Here is a 19966-nt window from a genome sequence, read left to right as displayed (position 1 = left end):
TACCCAGCGAGGTTCAGCTACAGCTGCAAACATCTGCTTGTAATTGGCTTTCTGCTGGACTCAGGTGGAAACATCACCTGAGTGGACAACATGATGAGTGGCCTCTGATGGGCTCAGTGGATGACATCACCGCTATTGCTCCAGCCATTTATCTTGTCAGTGTTTTTTGTTTTTTGTTTTTTTAACTGAATAATTGCAGAATTAATACGAGACAAAAGTTTATGTGATTTATTTTATATTAGTAAATACGTCATTTGTTTAGCAGGAGCACCATGACCCAGACAGTTAGTGTTCAAATATCAATGATCTTTACTGAGTGAATGCAATGCTATTGCTTCTAATATTTTATAGTTGAAAAACAAACCCAAATACCACAAAATACTATCAAATCTCGCCTTCAAAACACATTTAAGATATAAATAAATACTTACTACTACATGCTACGTCATGTATTTGTATCCACAATTCAGTGGGACCACTGATTCTTTCTGCTGCTGTGTATAAACATGTTTCAGAGTAAGGCTGGGTGATGAGGTGAGAAAAAAAAACATTCGATATTGATATATATCACAATATTGATCAAATCAATATTTCTCTCAAGCTTAAAAGTAAGGCAGACTATAGTTTGTGCTTCTGTGACATACACGGTAAAAACACTATTTAAAATATGACCTGTATTACATGATCTTGAAAAACAATTATTATTACTTTTCACTTCAGATAATACCTGCTTTAAATGAAGGATAATTACTATGTGTGTTAGAAACAATGACATTGACTATACAGTAAATATGGCTGAATTCTGCTATAACAAAAATAATTAGCCGTAAAATTTAATTAAAGTGAATATTAAGTAAAATTTTGTGGATTTCATGTATCTTTTAAACTGATAAGTAGAATAGTTATTTATTATTAATAAATGAATTTTAATTAATTAATATTTAGTGCATTGCACTCATTTATTCAGCCAAGAAAAGTCATCACAGTTACTTTATCACGATTTGACAATATCCAGAATCTGTGACGATGGTCTTTGTCACTATAGAAATATAATATGGATAAACAATATATTCAATATTTTTGCTTAGGCACTTTAGTATAAACTCACAGTCATATATTTGATCAGCTTAAAACTGAAAGCAAAATGGTATTAAACACTATTTGGTGGTGTTGAGTATTATCATTATTAACAATTTTAAAGCATAAACTAGGATTAACTTCATAGAAGAGTGAAGTTGTCATGAATTTTATATTCTGTGCACCCAGCAGGGAGTCTCTGTGTGTCTCTCTGTACGCACACACACACACGCACACACACACACACACACACACAGTCTGCCTCACATACTCTGACTGGTTAATTAGCCGCCGCACAGTTGGAGCGCGTTCCTCTGCTCTCCATTACTCACTGATCACTGGCCTGTACACTCACCACACACACACACACACACACGTGTACATACACGCACACACACCCTAATACATATTTAGTGTGCACATACAGTACATCGACTCCCCTCCGGCTTCCATTACAGTTATAAATAATTCAGGTTTGGGGTTGTGGCCCCAGGGCCCCCAACGTCTGTCGGCACGGCTCTGCTAGACAAACAACATGGAGTCAAGCACGCTTTGTTTATGAAGTACCACCTACACTCTGTTACACACATGAGAAGAGCACACACACACACACACATTCATAACATTATAAACTAGACATGTACATGTACATATGGGCTGCATTCACACACACACACACACACACAAGACACACACGAGACACATTTACCCCCTGAGAATGAAGCATGTTTTACAGCGGGTGGTTTTTAATTGTTCCAGCTTCTACTACACAAACACACACACACACACGCACACACTTCACGGGAGCCCATTTGGTCCCAGCGCTCCGTGTTTGCATTTCCGCTCAGTTCCAGCGGATCGCTGGATAGATTGCCGCGTCTCCACACTGACAGATATTTCACGGTGGATCTCGGGGAGCGAGGCGGAGGTGGTCCAGATTTAAATTACCACTCATGTGTCACCATCAGTTTGTCCTCAAACCGCTGGTGCTGCTGTTTGTGAAGGACAAACACGACATACAATACAGTCTTTATACGCATGAAAATATAGCGCAGTGATACACAGCCATTTGGTAGATGTGCCTGATCAGAATGTTAATTTACTTTAAAATCTGATAATGTGAAGTATTTAAAGTAGAATGTACTAATATAAAACAGTCGCTGGTGGAATTTGAAAGGCTTACCGTCAAATATCTGAAATGTTCAAATGGAGGAATGGAACTTTATTTTTGTTCCAATAGAAGAGACGTTCACTACACAGCTTCAAGGTCACACAAAATGCAGCAGGATGAATTATTTAATATGTAATTAAAATGCATAATGAATACATATTATCATTTATACAAGGGATCCGTCGTCTCTAAAGCAGTTGGCTTTTGTTTGGTCGTTGCATTAAACCCTCATTAAATTTTGTGTGGACAGATTTATTCCAGTGTTGAAATGAAAACAGTGTTAGCTCACCTTCCTCCTGTCTGTCTGTCTGTCTGTCTGTCTGTCTGTCTGTCTGTCTGTGTGTGTGTGTGTGTGTGTGTGTGTGTGTGTGTGTGTGCGCAGGCTCACGAGCGCTCAGAGAGTGTGGAGGTCACCTTCGTCACTCAACTCGTCAAGAAGCTGATGATCATCATCGCCCGACCTGCGCGTCTGCTGGAGTGTCTGGTCAGAAAAACACATGATTTTTATCTATACACAAAATCCCATTGTTGGAATGATCTAACGTGTGTGCACTAGGGCTGTAAAGTGTTAGAGACGAGGCAAAGTGACACAAGTCAAGATTTTTAAATATCACTAAATAATACAAACTTTTCAGAAATTAAAAGAAAGAAAGAAAGACCTGTAAATAAGAGAGACGCAGAGAGAGAGAGAGAGAGTCTCTGTTTCTAATGTAGTACCACTGGTATTATGGTCTTCATGCTGCAAAGGCAAGAGTGCTAACCACTACACCACCCGTGTGTCCTCAACATAAAATGATTATTTAAAAAATTGTAATCCACCAATCAAAGGATAGGAAAATACTTTTAAAGCCATCAAACAAATGTATGATGGAAAATCTCCAGCCCTGGTTTCCTAAATGCTTCTTGAATAGTTCATTATTGCTGGTTACACAGAGCACTTTTGGTGAAAATTAGAAGGTGTTTGAAACTGGAATAGTTTTTTTCATATTCTACAGCTTGACTTCACGCGTGGGTTAATGAACAGTTTATAATCAGCTTAATGTACATGCAGACACACACACACGTGTGCATTCATGGCTCTTGGATGGTGGGGGCGGGGTTTTATGTATGATTCCACTCCATGGTGCACGCCGGGCTCCGTCAGTTTGAGTGAAGATGGTGAAAATCTGAGGCCAAACAGGTGAAACCAACGCAGGAGTGAGAAAGTCAAGAGAAACCAGGAAGAAATGAGTGTAAAAGACACATGGATAATTGGAGGAGCAGTGGAGGGTGAGGATGGAGGACAGGGAGGACGGGGAGGAGGGGGTGGACGGGGAGGGGGGTGCCTGGATACTTGTATCAGTAGTTTTGATTGATCACATGAAGCTGAATCTGTGACACCACACACGATGGGTTTTTACAATTGGAAGCACACAGATAGAAGTGAGGGCAGGGGGTTAAATGTATGTTTGTGAGAGGACACATCATTTTTCTGCCATGTCTTCGTTGTTGTTGTTGTTATTTATCCTCCAATTGTACTATTTTGTTGTTGTTGTGCACCACAAAAGGCAAACAGGACTTTCCTATTTTAAAATAATCTTCTAAACTGAGGCAAGGACGAGATTAAGTGTCTTTTAAGAGACAGTTAAGGTTTTTTGTGTGTTTTTTCTTATACTGAGAGTTAGCTCTGCTTTAGTGAGAACAGGCTTCCGGTAGAACAGCATTGCAGCAGTCTAATCGACTGAAGATATAGGCATGGACCAGTTTTTCCACTCCCTGCTGCACCATTAGTCCTTTAAGTCTTGATATAATACTCAACTTTTAAGAAGCCAGCGTTTCAAAAAGCAACGCAATCTTCACTTTACACCCAAATGGCGAAATTAAGCAGGAAACCCATTCTTAAGCAGAGGTGATGGCTCTGAGACGGCAAGGTCATCTCTGCTTTCTCTAAAACGGGTTAGTCATAAAATGTTTATACTGTTTTATTCACATTTCATTACTGAAAGTTCACTATCATCTATATGACTAGTTTGTTCAGAATCAGCTGGTTGTCTAGTATGGTGCATTAAAAGCTCTGTGCAGTCTATGAGACGGACATAAACACATATATGTGTGTTTTTATATATATATATATATATATATATATATATATATATATATATGTATATATATATATATATATATATATATATATATATATGTATATATATATATGTATAAATATATATATGTATATATGTATAAATATATATATATATATGTATATATATATATATATATATATATATATATATATATATATATATATATATATATATATATATGTATATATATATATATATGTATATATATATATATATATACATATATATATATATATATATATATATGTATATATATATATATATATATATATATATATATATATATATACATATATATATATATATATATATATATATGTATATATATATATGTATAAATATATATATGTATATATGTATAAATATATATATATATATGTATATTGTTCTCTGTAAATGTTCATCCATTCTCTGTGTGTCAAATCTGCAGGAGTTTGATCCTGAGGAGTTCTACCACTTGTTGGAAGCAGCAGAGGGCCATGCCAAGGAGGGCCAGGGCATCAAGTCCGACATCCCAAGATACATCATCAGCCAGCTGGGCCTCACCAGGGACCCCCTGGAGGGGTATAAGACCTTTACCAGCACCTGCGCTGTAGCTTGATGTTTCACTTTCTGGTGCTGCTTGGTGACTGATCAACATGGTATGTGTTCTCTTAGAAATGGCCCAGCTGAGCAGTTATGATAGTGGGAACCCAGAGACCCCAGAGACTGATGAGTGTGTGGACGTGAGTACATGAACAGAACCTGTGCCTGTAGTAATTATTCTAAAATACTTGTTATACGATGTCACTGATCATAGTTGATAGTTTATTTAAGTATTTTAGAATAGATTAGAATACTTCCTGTCAGTGCACTGGGGAACAGTACAATGAAACCTTATCATTTTATATAACCTGTTTCATTTAAGAACATTATTGTTTTTCCATGCCGTCACTGAACGTCCGTGTGCTGTGTGTGTTTCAGAGTCGAGGAACCACAGTCCCTGCAGCTCCACCACAGACTAAGACCAAAACACCCAGAGAGGAAGACTTTGAAAACATCAAGCTCATCAGTAACGGCGCCTATGGGTACGACAACATACACGGTCTCCTCTTTCTCTAAATGAATGGATACCAGCCACAATTTTAAATAACACCTCCTCCGTTTCACTACATTGAATTTGAATAATTAAGTGTAGGAATAATGTGTAACGTCCTGTGTCGCAGTGCTGTGTTTCTGGTGCGTCACAAGGAGACCCGTCAGCGCTTCGCCATGAAGAAGATCAACAAGCAGAATCTGATCCTGAGGAACCAGATCCAGCAGGCCTTTGTCGAGAGAGACATCCTGACGTTTGCCGAGAACCCGTTTGTTGTCTCCATGTTCTGTTCTTTTGAGACCAGGAGGCACCTCTGCATGGTGATGGAGTATGTGGAGGGTAAGACATCCGTCCTCAGGCATGAGTCGTGTGTTTAGACGTCCCGCGTTGTCTAATGTTGCGGCTGTTGTCCGCAGGCGGAGACTGTGCCACGCTGCTGAAGAATATCGGGGCCTTGCCGGTGGATATGGCTCGTATGTACTTTGCAGAGACTGTGTTAGCGTTGGAGTATCTGCACAACTATGGCATTGTGCACCGAGACCTCAAACCTGACAAGTAAGACACACATTTGCAGTCGTTTCACATTTGCAGTCCATTTTAGAATGGAGCAGGGTTTTGAGTCGTAAACCTTCCCGTCTTCTCCCGCAGTCTTCTCATCACCTCCATGGGACACATTAAGCTCACTGACTTTGGTCTCTCAAAGATCGGACTGATGAGTCTGACTACGAACTTGTATGAAGGACACATTGAGAAAGACACCAGGGAGTTCCTCGATAAACAGGTGATGACTCGTGCATTCACTTTTTTAATCTGGTGTTCATGTCTGGATTTTGTGCTTTTTCTCTCTCTCTCTCTCTCTCTCTCTCTCTCTCATCTGTCCGGTCCTCACGTCACATAACCAGCCAAACAAATGATAAAAATTAAAATAAATGATTAAATAATTTAAAACAGGTCGAGTATGACCAGCCTTTACCTGTCCAATAGAAGTAAAAATGAAAATTGCTACATTAAAAACTGAATAACCAAATGAAACATGGCATACGTGCGTCTTCAGGTGTGTGGTACCCCAGAATACATTGCTCCAGAGGTGATTCTGCGTCAGGGCTACGGGAAGCCTGTGGACTGGTGGGCGATGGGCGTCATCCTGTACGAGTTCCTAGTGGGCTGCGCTCCTTTCTTTGGAGACACACCCGAGGAACTGTTCGGTCAGGTCATCAGTGGTGAGTTGATCCTGTGGCACGTGGCAGAAACACATGTGAACACAGGGATGTGGGTGTTATGTTAGACGAGAACTGTGGGTGTGGAAAAAAAAACACACAAGGAGAGAGAGAATCTTCTTCCCGTCTCAGTCACAACATTTACTGTGAACGCTGCCGACAGCAGAGCCAACATTATCATCAGTATTGAAGTGATAGAGATCTTACAGCAGAGGCACATATAAGTAAGTAAAGCTTTATTTGTATAGCACCTTTAAAAATATGCAATTTACAAAGTGCTTTCACATACACATGTACATACACATGTACAGTAGAAACAAAACAAATAAAAATAATGGTCATATTTACATATCATGGTAAATTGATTTAAGGTGCTTGCAGAGAAGGAAAAACAATGAGATAAAAGGATAAAAAGACGGCATCACATAAAAGCAAGTCTATAAAAACGAATTTTATTTAAAAGATGACACTGAATTAGCAAGCCTGATCTCTGCATATCTGACGTACAGGGAATAAAATCAGTCATAATTCCTCTTCTTTGCATTCCCTTTGATGAAAGGTCAAATCAATGTCCGTAAAGCTGCATCGATCCTGATGTGATTCTGTCTCTCCTGAGTGATGCAGTGTGCTGGTAAAGAATCAAGGGCCTCAGCAGTGGGTGCAGTAGTTTCCTCTGTCCTCCTGATATTTGTCAGTTAAATTGTGATTGTATGAGAAAGTGACACATGGAGTGACTTGACCTGAGTGAGCAGTTGATGTGCAGCCACATTCTGAGGTGCCAGCCTATTTGAGGGTTTAAAAGCAAACAATAACATTTTAAAATCAGTCTTAAAATGCCAGCGTGGGATCATTTTTACGCACACTGGTAAGAAAAACGTGTGTCACCAAGTAGCCTTTGAGTTTTGATAGAAAGCTTGTTTTTATGACAGAGCTGCATTTGTTTGTCAACATTTAAAGTGACATAGTTGTTGATCCATTGCTGCCTCTATCAGTAAGTTCAAGTTACTGTATGTTTATTACTGTTTGTATGTTCTTAATTCAAGTTTCCCTAAGACACACAAACCTACCAACTGAGCAGTAGAGCAGACAGAAATGCTGCTTTTCTCTATGGACTTTGGTGCATGAGCTAAAGATTTCATTAGTTGAGGCTTGTATTTGCACTGGCAGCGATGTTGTCACTGAGAGCCGGCCTTCATGACTGTACGTGCCTCATAAAACTACACTCCACTACCTCTTTAAAACTGTACCGTAAGAGAACCGCAGCTTTGTAGTTACACTGTACCTGAGACACAGAAACGTGTGTTTGTGTTAGATGAAATTATCTGGCCAGAGGAAGAGGAAGCTCTGCCTCAGGAGGCCCAGGACCTCATCTCCAAACTGCTGAGGCAAAATCCACTGGAGAGACTGGGCACAGGTAACAAGCGCACACACAAACACGCACAGTCGTAACCGTTTGATGGTCAGATCTCACTGAAATATATCCTCGTCCGTCTGTCTGTCTGATTGATTCCTCTCCCTCTGTTCCTTATTCTCCGTCTCCACAGGAAGTGCCTTTGAAGTGAAGCAGCACCTGTTCTTCACAGACCTGGACTGGAACAGCCTTTTGAGACAGAAGGCTGAGTTCATCCCCCAGCTGGAGTCAGAGGATGACACCAGCTACTTTGACAGTATGTATCCGAGTTAGCTGTCAGCTGCCACTCACACTGTTAGAAACGCCACTGATCTAATCGCTGTGTCGCCGTCAGCTCGTTCTGATCGGTACCACCACCTTGACTCGGAGGAAGAAGACGACACCAACGACGATGAGCACGTGGAGATCCGACAGTTCTCGTCCTGCTCGCCTCGTTTCAGCAAGGTACGTGGAAGTATTCATTCACATTCACTCACCCCATCAACAAACACCGATTCAAGCCTGTAGAACTCTCTCCGAAAAGAATTAATAATAAGAAAATAAGAATTATAGCTGTCGGGTCATTTTGTTCACCCTGTAGTTTGAAGATGTATTGATTCAGAAGCCAAGTAATCTAATCTAACCCCAACCCAATCTTTTTAGAGGATTACTCTTAGTGCTGAAGATACTGACGTTTTTGTAGGAAGTGACCAGGATGGACAGGATTAGAAAAGAGCAAGTCAAGGCTGAGATGGTTTGGTCACGTGCAGAGGAGAGATCGTGATTATATTGGAGGGGGAGGAGAAAAGAGGAAGACCACAGAGAAGCTTCATGGATGTTGAGAAGGAGGACAGTTGGTGTAACAGGAGAGGACAAGGCGAAGGCACATGATCCTCTGTGGCACCCCCTACATCGAGAGGAGACTCTCTGTGCTTTCTATTTACTGTATATGTTCTTTATTATAAGAGTATCCATATAATATAATATAATATAGTACAATATAATATAATAATAAGAGAAAGTCTCTAAAACAAACGCACTAAAGGTTGTGTCACGTGTGGATGATGTTGTGCAGGTGTACAGCAGCATGGAGCGTCTGTCTCTGCACGAGGAGAAGAGGACTCCTCCTCCCACCAAACGCAGCCTCAGTGAAGAGGGAGGCGATCGCATCGACAGCCTGAGTGGACTCAAGTCCAGAGATCGATCCTGGCTGGTGGGATCTCCAGAGATGTGAGTTCTTCACCTTCACCATGGACTTTTAGAATCATAAGTTATGCATTTATTCACAGCACCTGACTGTGCTTGTTTTTATTTCCGTTGTTGTTGAATGTATTTTGCAGTTTGACATGAATGTGTGATCTTTGCACCCGCTCACTTCTCCCCAGCCTCAGGAAGCGTCTGTCTGTTTCGGAGTCGTCGCACACGGAGAGTGACTCCAGCCCACCGCTGACCGTCCGGAGGCGCTGCTGCTCCGCCATCATTGAGATGCCCCGCTTTGCCATCTCCGCTGAGGAGGAAGGAGGCCAAGGTAAAAGCAACAACATCCACCTCAGCCCAGAAACACTGGACAGAATAAAAGAAAGATGTTGAGACTCTTTGCTGTCATCAGATGTTCATGATGTAAGTGTAGCTCCTAACTCCGCCCATCTCTTCCCTCCTCGGTTGCAGCAGGAAGTCGTAAGAGTCCCAGCCTGCTGGGTCCCAGTGTAGTGAGGGGTCCAAGGAGCGACGAGCTGCCCCTCACCATTCCAGAGCTGCCACTGGAGAGAGAGCTGAAGCTGGACGAGTCTCCCACCACCCCGACCTCCACCTGCAGTCAGCTGAGCAAGAGCACCCTCACACGTCAGTACAGTCGCACACACACACACACACACACTACAGAGACACACACAGGGACAATAACACATGACAAATCTGATCGATTAAGTGAGTGAATCTGGTTCTGATGGACGTCATCATGTCTTATCTATGCTTTTTCATCACCGTACCTCGAGAGAAAGAGAAACGTCACAATTCTCAAACCTCATCCTCTAATTTATACTTTTAATTATTATATTATTATTATTATATTTAATAACAAATGACTTTTCATGTGCGTAAACTTTGGATACGTTTAGAGTTTTACTTTTACTTTAAGTAAAAGTAAAAAAGTGCAGGCAGGAAAATGGCATTACAATTTAAATACCAACTGTTGTCACATGTTATTGTTTTTATTCTCTATAATGTTGTTTAGTGGAACAGAACAGCAAATATAGATTTAATAAGGAGCTACTGACACCTAAATAAATCCAGCTCCACATGAATTCAGTGTTTTAAAGTCTGAGGTTTTCTAAAGAACTGCACCACTGTGTTGAGAGGAAGTGCCCTCGCCTTCACTTCTCCATCTTCTTCTGCCAACACAGCCACCACCAGTGACCACGGTCAGAAAGGGAATGGCAGTAATGGAGCTGTTAGAAGTGCGGCAGACAGTGAGTCTCCATCCACCCCAAAAGCCATCAGTGACCTGGCAGCACGCAGAGCTCGCCATCGCCTGCTGTCTGGAGATTCAGACAAACACTCCACAACGCCGAGCTCTCGGCCAATCAACAAGGTCATCAAGTCTGCGTCGGCCACCACGCTGTCACTGATGATCCCTGCAGGTCAGTGAGTCACTACTGTCGCATGAGCTACTCACACAGGATGAATAAAAAAAAAAAAAATGGTGCTTCCTAACCTTCATTCTTTTTTTTGTTACGTACCCAGTGACACTTTGTCCGATGCTTGAAACTGTGACGCTAATTCTGCACTTTTTAGAGTCTAAAAACCTCCCCTACTAAAACCTGTATTGCTGTCATTAGACCACCACGGAGCCTCCCCGCTGGCCAGCCCAATGTCACCACACTCACTGTCGTCCAATCCGTCGTCCCGAGACTCCTCTCCGAGCCGGGACCTGTCCCCGGCCGTGAGCAACGTCAAGCCTGCCATCATCATCCACAGAGCGGGCAAGAAATACGGCTTCACTCTGAGAGCAATCCGAGTGTACATGGGAGACACTGACATCTACACTGTACATCACATGGTCTGGGTAAGCACACAGTCACAGCTCATACACAATATTCAATAACAGAAACAACGTTCTCTGCACTGATCCATAATCACTCAAGAGTTACAGCACGTATAAGAATGACGTTTTTTGGCCTTCAGAAGGTTCTTGAATGACTTGGATCCATCTGTTCTGATAGAGTTTGGTAGAATGTTCTACTGTCAGGGAACCACACACCAGGCTGGATGTAAAATAGAGACTAAGATGCTGCTTTGTAACCAAGGATTTAAAGATAATTGACTTTTATTTATATCGTTCGGTATCATGATGTGAATCAAGCTTGAAGTAACTGGGTCAATATAAGAGATATAGAGCTGCACACAGGTTGGTTCTCTGGAATAATGAAACGTTTTCTTTTGAGACGTTTTGAGACAACACACGCTCTAAAATAACATGTAATCTACTGTTTATGATCTTCAAATACACTTTAATTTCAGATAATGTCTATTTTATTTCTGCCTTGTCAATGTTAAATATCCTTCATTTAGCAATAAAAGTATATTTATGTCTGACTGTGACTTGAATTTACTTCTGGCAGTCATTAGTGGTGGACGTCAATGAGCATCACAACCCATGAGAGGAGGATTACTATAATAACTACATTAATACAGTTTTTTGATCCAAAATACTCTTTGTACAATTGTGACTGTGTGGTTCCTGTGAGATGGGATTCTTGCTGTTGACAGAAGAAGGCAGTAAGTAACAAAACAACATCCTTATAACCCGGAGCTCGCTCTCTCTCTCTCTCTCACAGCATCTGGAGGATGGGGGTCCAGCCCATGAGGCGGGGCTGAGGGAGGGAGACCTCATCACACATGTCAATGGAGAGGCAGTCCATGGTCTGGTTCACACTGAGGTGGTGGAGCTCATCCTGAAGGTACTCGGCTCACTCAGCTCCACTTTAACACATGAATAATTCAAAGGCTCCGTGTTCACCAAGGTTTCCCTCATATACCTGTGAAAAATCCAACAACTACAAACCTTATTCAACTTCTTTAACTTCTTTGCTGAAGGACATAAAAAAAAGTGGAAAGTGAAAATAAAAAAAGGACAAACCGTAAAGTGATACTTGAGCTTTCTTGAACTGTGATTGTGTGATGTAGTGACACAGTCAGTGCTGGGCACATGTCTGAAAACTGCCAAATGAACAAAAATGTTAATCTAAAAAAACAACACTAACTTAACTACTAGAGTGGTTGTTTTGTCTATTTTAATGTTTTAAATAAATTAACAATCAACATTAATCACACATACTGTAATTTAAAATAAAAAGTTTAATGTTTATTAGAATCTGTTCTAACATTCCAGGTGGATTTCTTTCTAGATTTAAGTGTTGGTTTTTAAAATAATGTGTAAAACATGTAAGAATGGACAAAATCACAGCTATGACCTTTCTAGAATCCTGGTAGTTTGAGTGTTACACTGCAAAAAATGAAAATATGTACTAGTGCAATTGACTTGATTTCGGTGTATTTATCTAATCATTTTTTTTTACTTTTTTTCTTATTAAGGCTGAAAATACTTAAGATAGTTTGACTTTTTTCAAGGTATTTTGTTCCCCTAATTTTCCCCTAATAGGGGTTATTGATTTCCTTGTCTCTACAATATCTTAAAAATATGATCATTAGACTGCATTTTCTGACCACAACTGAAAAAGTGGTGCAGCAGGAGAGTGAGAAGTTTACAAAGTCTGTGGATAGAATTAGCACGTTTAGCTCCAGGGGACACAAGAGCTACTGGTCTTCTGCTTTGTTTGGCAAGTTTGTGTCACTTGGGTAAATCAGTAGATCAACAACTTCCTGCGTGCAGTGATGTAAAAGAAAAAGCCTTGGCGAACTCTTCCCTCAGATATTGTAAAGACTAACGTAGTCATGGAGTTTATCATGTCTTCAGTGAGAGGAAGTGTTCATGAAACACTTGAAGTGAATCTTCATCTCCAGTGTGGTTTGTGTTGTTCCTCAGAGTGGCCCTAAAGTGTCCATCTGTGCCACTCCGTTTGAAAACACGTCCATCAAAATCGGACCCGCCCGAAAGACCAGCCACAAATCTAAAATGGCGAGGCGCAACAAGAAGACCAAGACCAAGGAGAGTCAGGACAGGTGAAGCACATGTCCGACATGACTTTATGTCAAGCCTGCGCGCGTGGACTCCTGGACTGATCATTCTGTGTGTGTTGTTTTTGTTTAGCAGTAAGAAGAGAACGTCTCTGTTCAGGAAGATCACCAAGCAGGCGTCGCTCCTGCACACCAGCCGCAGTCTGTCGTCTCTGAATCGCTCCCTGTCCTCTGGGGAGAGCGGCCCTGGCTCACCAACGCACAACCTGTCACCGAGAAGCCCCACACAGGGCTACAGGTCCACGCCTGACTCCACCCTCTCAGGTGCGTGAGCGACCCAGGCAGACATGTGCCTGTGTAATCCCAGCTCTAAATCCTGAAGCTAACAGTAGCAACAACTAAAAACAGTTCAAGTGATAACCAATTAATGTTGTGAAGGATGTATTTTACATCATTTGGTCATTATTTTAACATTCAGAGAGAAAGACAATATGAATATGAATGGTTGATTAATGTTTAATGCATCATCTCTATAAATACAGGTGCAGGAAACTCGTCCCAGAGCAGCTCCCCGAGCTCCAGCGTCCCAAACTCCCCGGCGAGCTCTGGCCACATCCGGCCCAGCTCTCTGCACGGCCTCGCCCCCAAGCTCCAGCGCCAATACCGTTCACCCCGACGCAAGTCTGCCGGCAACATCCCCCTCTCCCCTCTGGCGCGCACACCGTCGCCCACGCCTCAGAGCAGCTCGCCACAGCGCTCGCCTTCCCCGCTGCCGAGCCACGCTCTGGGACAGCCGGCTGTGGGCCAGTCCTTCCCTGTGAAGCTCCACTCCTCCCCTCCCCTGGTGAGGCAGATATCCCGACCCAAGAGTGCAGAGCCTCCGCGCTCTCCACTACTCAAGAGGGTGCAGTCGGCTGAGAAGCTGGCCTCCTCCCTCTCTAACACCCCCTCGTCTCCCGCCGGAGTGGCGGCAGTGGGGGAGAAGAAGCTGGCGGCGGGAGCAGCTGTGGGAAGTCGGAAACACAGTCTGGACATCTCACATTCAGAGTTCAAGAAGGAGATTCTCCAGCGGGACCCAAGTCTACAGAGCCTGCAGGTACGAGTTTCATCACACAGCAGACTCTTTATTGATTGATCGTTTATGCAGATAAAATAAAGAAATGGTCAGTTCATTTATTCAGTGCATGTCTTATGTCTAAGACAAGTTTCATGTTTTTATTTGTGTGTAATTGTATGAGATACTGACACCAGAGTCGGCCCTGACTCGGCTCCATGTGAACCAGCCTGTGGGATGAAAGCTCGCTCTCACTGGAAACATGAAGAAAAAACACTTTACTAAAGACTAACTTTATAATATATGATAATTTATCCTATTCTGCCAATTAATCTCGCTGTTAGACAACCTTTAGGTTTTTTTTGTTTTAGTTAAGTGTTTGAAATCATGTGTTCAGATTTACTTCAGTGACACAAAGAAGAAAAAGACAAGCAAGTTATAAACATGCTGATATTTTCTGTGGACTTTGGTGTAGGAGAGTGAGCAATTTAAAAAATTCCAACTTTCAACTTTTGGAAAAAGAAGCGAAAGCTTCTATACACAAGCATAATATTCTTAAGAAGTCGTAGACATAAGCATGTGTACGTGTCATGATGTGAACCCTTAGTGAAGACGCATAAGTCTGTTTTCCCTTGTGTCCGTACTGACAGCCGTGTTTTTAATGCCAGTGAGCATCAGTGTCTCAAGCTGACACACGCAGAGAAGACTGAGTCAGTGCCTCATACAACCACACTTTTAAAAAGCCCTAGATGATCTCTTTATATACACCATCGTGTGCTTTATGAATCAGTTACTTAACACTGTGAACAAACTCATTTCCTCTTCTTCCTCACTGACCTTCAGGAGTCCGCCAGCGAGGGCGTGCTGTCCTCAGCAGGACGGGGCGTGGAGAAGGGCTGCCTGCAGAAGCACTCCTCTTCCTCCTCCTCATCTAGGAAGTTAGGGCGTCAGGAGGGAGACAGTTCCCTGATGTCCGTGTCCGGCTCGCTGGGCCTGGCCCCCGGGAAGAGCAAACTGAAAGATAAGCTGTCAGCCATCCGGCAGGACAGGGCCGAGCGGCGGGAATCACTGCAGAAGCAAGATGCCATACACGAGGTGGACTCCTCTGAGGATGAGACGGATGAAGGCTCAGAGGACAGCCAGGATGGGCGCAGGGGGACGACCTTTACCCCTCCTCCCCTCCTGAGGCCCACCACTGTGCGAACAGGTCCTGGAGGAACACTACCATCCCTCTGTCTCTCCCCCTGCACCCCACACGCTACATTCACCCACACAGGTCCCTCACAGACGGGTAGGCCCACTCCCTTGCACACCCTCCCCTCCCTCGCAGAGACCAAGTGTGGTCACAGCACCTCCTCCCCTGCTTCTTCCTCAGAAGATGGTGAAAGACGGGAGAGGAAAGTTCTGGACCTAAGCGGCACCACTAAACCCACTCAGGGCCCGCTTCTCTTCCCTACTCCAGGCAGTGCATTCATCTCAGTCAGCAAGGACACTTTCCTCAAGCCCACTCCTCCACAAGACTCAAAGATTCTCCGTACGAAAACTGTCCCCTCAGAGTCCAGGACTGAAGACCGAACCCTGGACAGCCCAAAGACCCCAATCCCATCTACCACCATCACTCCCAGCACTCCTGACTACAGAACAACCACTAACACCACAGACTGCAGAACAAGCACGAGCACAACAGATTGCCAAACCACTGAGAGCCAAGAGACTCCCCGCGCCTCCTGCTCCTCTCCAGGCGTCCCCAAAGAGAAGAAGGAGGCCGACAACCGCAGACTATGTGCAGCTGCTGCCGCTGCAGGTCTGACTACTTCAGTGTCATCCACCTCCAGCCCCAATTCCACTTCAAGCTTCCCGGTTCCTCCCCCCGAGAGTAGCATGGACAAAGTGGTGTCTCAGTTGGCGATAGTAGCTAAGAGCGTTCTTGGTCCTGTCAAACTTAGCACAGCTGCAGACAAGAGCCAGAAGGACCAGAACGCATCCAGATGCGGCATCGCTGAAGTCGTCCCACCAAATGACATGCTGTCGTTCTCCTCCAAACACCCTCAGTCGCCCCGCCTCTCTCCAACTCAGCGAGTTTCCTCACCGACCACGTCGCAAAGTTCAGCCAAACCCTCTGCCCAAGTAGACTGCACAGCTCCAGCACGGCCGACCTGCAAAGACGTCCAAGAAAGACCCGCAACGGCACCTGCAAGCAGTGGGGACGCTGCCACCTCAGCAGCTGCAGCAGCAGCAGCAGCAGCAGCGGCGGCGGCGGCGGCTCAGTCCACCGTGATCGAGAGCTCTGCCACTTCTGCAACAGCCGAGCCACAGCGCAAGAGGTCCGAACCCCAGACGTCAACTGCCACCGCCACCGCCAGCGCCACCGCCGCGTCCTCTCAACACGACAAAGTGACCGCCAGCAAAAAGACGTAGCAGCAAAAGAGAAAATGTACAGATCACACCACCCTCCCCCAGTGCTGGCTTGAGGTTAACTCACTCATACTGCATTGTGGGAATGAAACGACTTCATCACAACTTCACACTAACAAGAGATTTTAAGTTGGAGAAGAACGGAGCAGAGAGAGAGAGGGGCGGAGCTGTCGGAGGCAGAGACAGACGTGCTAATCCATACTTTCATTCCAGCTTCATGTTTTTATTTTGGTGTCCTCACACTTTGATTTCTGCTTTCACGCTAAATGCAGCAACAAGCTAAATAGACCAAATGGAATTCTCGCGTCGCTTCAGTCCCCGATGCTCCGACTCTGCAGGTTTGAAGAGTTTCCTGTAAATGTTGCTGTCGGATTAGATTAGATTAGACTAGAGTTTGATAGAGAAGTGAAAAGTGCTATCAGGCCCTGACCAGGCACATAGAGTATGTGATGGATGCAGACTTTTCTGAAAGTATTTGGTGGAAAATGGAACAGTGGCAGCAGACGTGATGTGCACCGTCACACCTAAGTGTGTGTTCTCTCCCACATGTAGATATCTGGGAAACACCAACTTTGTCTAAAGTATTAGGAAAAGTTTCCCAAGACAAATGAAACAAATCAATAACTTTATGCTAAAATTTGAATAATTTAACTTTGCGTCACCAAAAACTGAACTTCAATCGGCTTCTTCAATATTTAAATACGTCAGCAAAAACATCGCAACTCATGAACGTGGAGCTTTTAGATGTTTTTCCACTCCAACTCTTAACCTTTAGCCATAGCAGGTTTTTTTCCCCTCCAAATGCTAAAAGCTAAACTAGCTCAATTTTATATTCAGTTGCATATTAGCATTAGCGTGAGTATGTGTTTTTATCATAAACTTCTACATTATGAAAGTGAAACGATGGCCTGAGCTGTAGTGAAGATTCAAAGTGGGACCACCACCTCTTTTATTTCTGACCCCGACTCATTTTATTATAACCGTCTGTGTCGTTGTTTCATCTCTGTCATCTTAAGCCTGGTTTAAACTCGGACTCTGCATTAATCCACACTTCTGCCTCAGTTATATCTACTTCAATAATTAAGAGGAAAGATTTAAATAATTAAAGATCAGGGTCATACAAAAGGAGCTGAAAGAGTCAGCTGGAGGTGTGTGGTTACTATGACGACGGAGTATAAATCAGGCTTAATCGTGCAACTCTGTGTTTGTGTGAGGGAGCCTGGTCATGTAAATACATATAAGGATATTTAAAGATGTGTTGTGCATCGGTTTTATACGGAGAGAGAGAGAGAGAGAGAGAGAGAGAGAGTCTTTAATTTAGTCTGATTAAAGGTAAAAAAAAAAAAGACAAGTAATCACTATAAGGAAACGACTGTCTGTCGTGTTCTGGTTGAAGCTCAGTTCTGCTGTTGCTTTAGGAGGTAAAAACAAAATGCAGTGAAGTCATGAAGTCAGTTTGTGCTGTTTTTTCTGTCCTGTTCTTCTCGCCTCCCCCCCGACGTCCTTTATTCCGACTCTGTGTTTTAAAGTAATAGTTTGTTTGTGTTTTTTGTTGCTTGGTCTGAGTCGTGCTCCTCTGTCAGTCGTGTGCTGACCTCCACCTCCCTCAGTGTGATGCTCACTGATTCCACTTTCATGTAAAGGACACTGTTACGGTGACACTGACTGTGCTATGTTTACATGTTCTTTTTCCTTTCATTTGTTGCCTGTCGCAGTCAGTGGTCGTCTGACAGGCTCCGCGTGTTTACGCCTCCGCGTGTTTACGCCTCCGCGTGTTTACGCCTCCGCGTGTGTTTACGCCTCCGCGTGTTTACGCCTCCGCGTGTGTTTACGCCTCCGCGTGTGTTTACGCCTCCGCGTGTTTACGCCTCCGCGTGTGTTTACGCCTCCGCGTGTGTTTACGCCTCCGCGTGTTTGTGTCTCGTGTGACGACGCCTGTAATGGAGGTCATTTTAAAACTGAGGAACATTCAGTGCACATATTATGTCATGATCACCTCAACTCTTGTGTGTGTGTGTGTGTGTGTGTGTTCTGTAGCAGAGCAGAAGTGTGTTGACAGGTGTGCGTGTGTGTGTGCGTCATGTGCGTGTCATTTTGCCTCTTAGTGAGCTCAAACCACAGAAACGAGATACATGGTTCACTTTAGTCTCACTGCTCACAAACCAAAGAGGCCAAAACATCCCATTTGAGTGTGAGCATGGACGGATCCATGAGCACACGTCTGATTCTGTGCTGATGAAACTCTCGCTCGTTCAGTCACATGTTGTTGAGCTGTGGATCCATCGCTCCTCGTAGCGCACGCTGAGTGTGATGGAGGTGACGAGTTCTCAACGTTCCCAGTGGCCTGATGAGCACTGGCCCATAAACATCTCATTCTGTGAATCACACTGATGTGTTTCACTCTGGAATATGTCAAATCCACCTTCTTTTCCCGTCTTCCCTGTTCTCTCTGTGAGGAGCATAGAGCCCCGCCTCTTTGTGGAGTTCTGTCTCATGATTGGATAAAACATAAGATGCTGGAAAAGAACTGTTGCAGTACAGAGCTAATTTAACGCAGATGCGACTGGTTTAATGTTAAGAAACTAGTTATTTGTGCCTCAAATTTAAACCTTTGAATTAGGACTGAATGTTTGTGTTTAAATGAGGACCATCACCATCACACACACACACACATGCACCTTCTCCTGTGTGTAAAGATGATGTTGGTGCAGCCTCTGGTGGAGAGTGAGGCCAGTGTCACTTTCCCTGGTGGAGTCATTCATCTCAGGCTCTGAGTCTGTTCACCACACACACACACACAAGGTCAGGTTGGCCAAAACCAACACTACCCAGCATCCCTCAGGCTCCTCTGTCCCTGCTCTACCCATCATGCACCTCTCTGCCTCTACAGCAGACACGCACGCCACAGGTTCATTCAATTTGAACTTGAAAACCACGTATTATTACTATTATAGTATAAAACGCATCAAATTTAGGATTTAAATAGGCAAAATCTACTCAGATGTTTCTAATGAGCGATGGAGGAGAAGAGTGAGCTTCCTGTGAGTCTTTTTGGAGGCTTTGACAGCTCGAGAAGCTCTTCATCGTAGAAACACCACACCGTTATTAGCCCCTCCTTCTTCTGGTCTGAAGGAAGGCGTGCAACTTCACTCAAGAGTCATAATAATTCAGATTAAATCCCTCCCACCATTCAATGAAAAGGTTGGTGAACGTCTCCGTCTGTGCTCACACTGAGTGAGTTGTGTGTTTGTTGCTCCCGGGCCTCCGTACATGTGTGACTCTGAGGCTCATAGATGATTTAAACACAC

The 19966-nt window shown here is 43.6% G+C and overlaps 1 protein-coding gene across 18 annotated transcripts in view; it reads left to right on the top strand.

Annotated features, from left to right (window-relative positions):
* Positions 1 to 17955, top strand: part of mast2 (microtubule associated serine/threonine kinase 2) — a 135982-nt gene extending 118027 nt beyond the window's left edge. For 11 of the 18 annotated variants that reach the window (XM_058637610.1, XM_058637608.1, XM_058637611.1 and 8 more), the window contains 21 exons: positions 2631 to 2732; positions 4802 to 4934; positions 5029 to 5096; positions 5335 to 5438; positions 5577 to 5785; positions 5863 to 6001; positions 6095 to 6227; positions 6501 to 6666; positions 7976 to 8077; positions 8208 to 8330; positions 8409 to 8518; positions 9129 to 9283; positions 9439 to 9581; positions 9722 to 9895; positions 10456 to 10692; positions 10891 to 11117; positions 11890 to 12012; positions 13098 to 13234; positions 13323 to 13513; positions 13732 to 14285; positions 15087 to 17955. In XM_058637610.1, the coding sequence (XP_058493593.1) occupies positions 2631 to 2732; positions 4802 to 4934; positions 5029 to 5096; positions 5335 to 5438; positions 5577 to 5785; positions 5863 to 6001; positions 6095 to 6227; positions 6501 to 6666; positions 7976 to 8077; positions 8208 to 8330; positions 8409 to 8518; positions 9129 to 9283; positions 9439 to 9581; positions 9722 to 9895; positions 10456 to 10692; positions 10891 to 11117; positions 11890 to 12012; positions 13098 to 13234; positions 13323 to 13513; positions 13732 to 14285; positions 15087 to 16661 (4905 nt within the window). In that variant the 3' untranslated portion in view covers positions 16662 to 17955. The remainder of the gene's footprint in view (positions 1 to 2630; positions 2733 to 4801; positions 4935 to 5028; positions 5097 to 5334; positions 5439 to 5576; positions 5786 to 5862; positions 6002 to 6094; positions 6228 to 6500; positions 6667 to 7975; positions 8078 to 8207; positions 8331 to 8408; positions 8519 to 9128; positions 9284 to 9438; positions 9582 to 9721; positions 9896 to 10455; positions 10693 to 10890; positions 11118 to 11889; positions 12013 to 13097; positions 13235 to 13322; positions 13514 to 13731; positions 14286 to 15086) is intronic. The other 7 variants (XM_058637620.1, XM_058637622.1, XM_058637606.1 and 4 more) reach the window with 3 other exon arrangements.
* The last annotated feature ends 2011 nt before the right edge of the window (positions 17956 to 19966 follow it).

The sequence above is a fragment of the Solea solea genome, chromosome 9, assembly GCF_958295425.1.
Source record: "Solea solea chromosome 9, fSolSol10.1, whole genome shotgun sequence".
NCBI classification, from domain to species: domain Eukaryota; kingdom Metazoa; phylum Chordata; class Actinopteri; order Pleuronectiformes; family Soleidae; genus Solea; species Solea solea.
The sequence above is the reverse complement of the archived record's forward strand: the minus strand, read 5'-3'. Positions and strand labels throughout refer to the sequence as shown.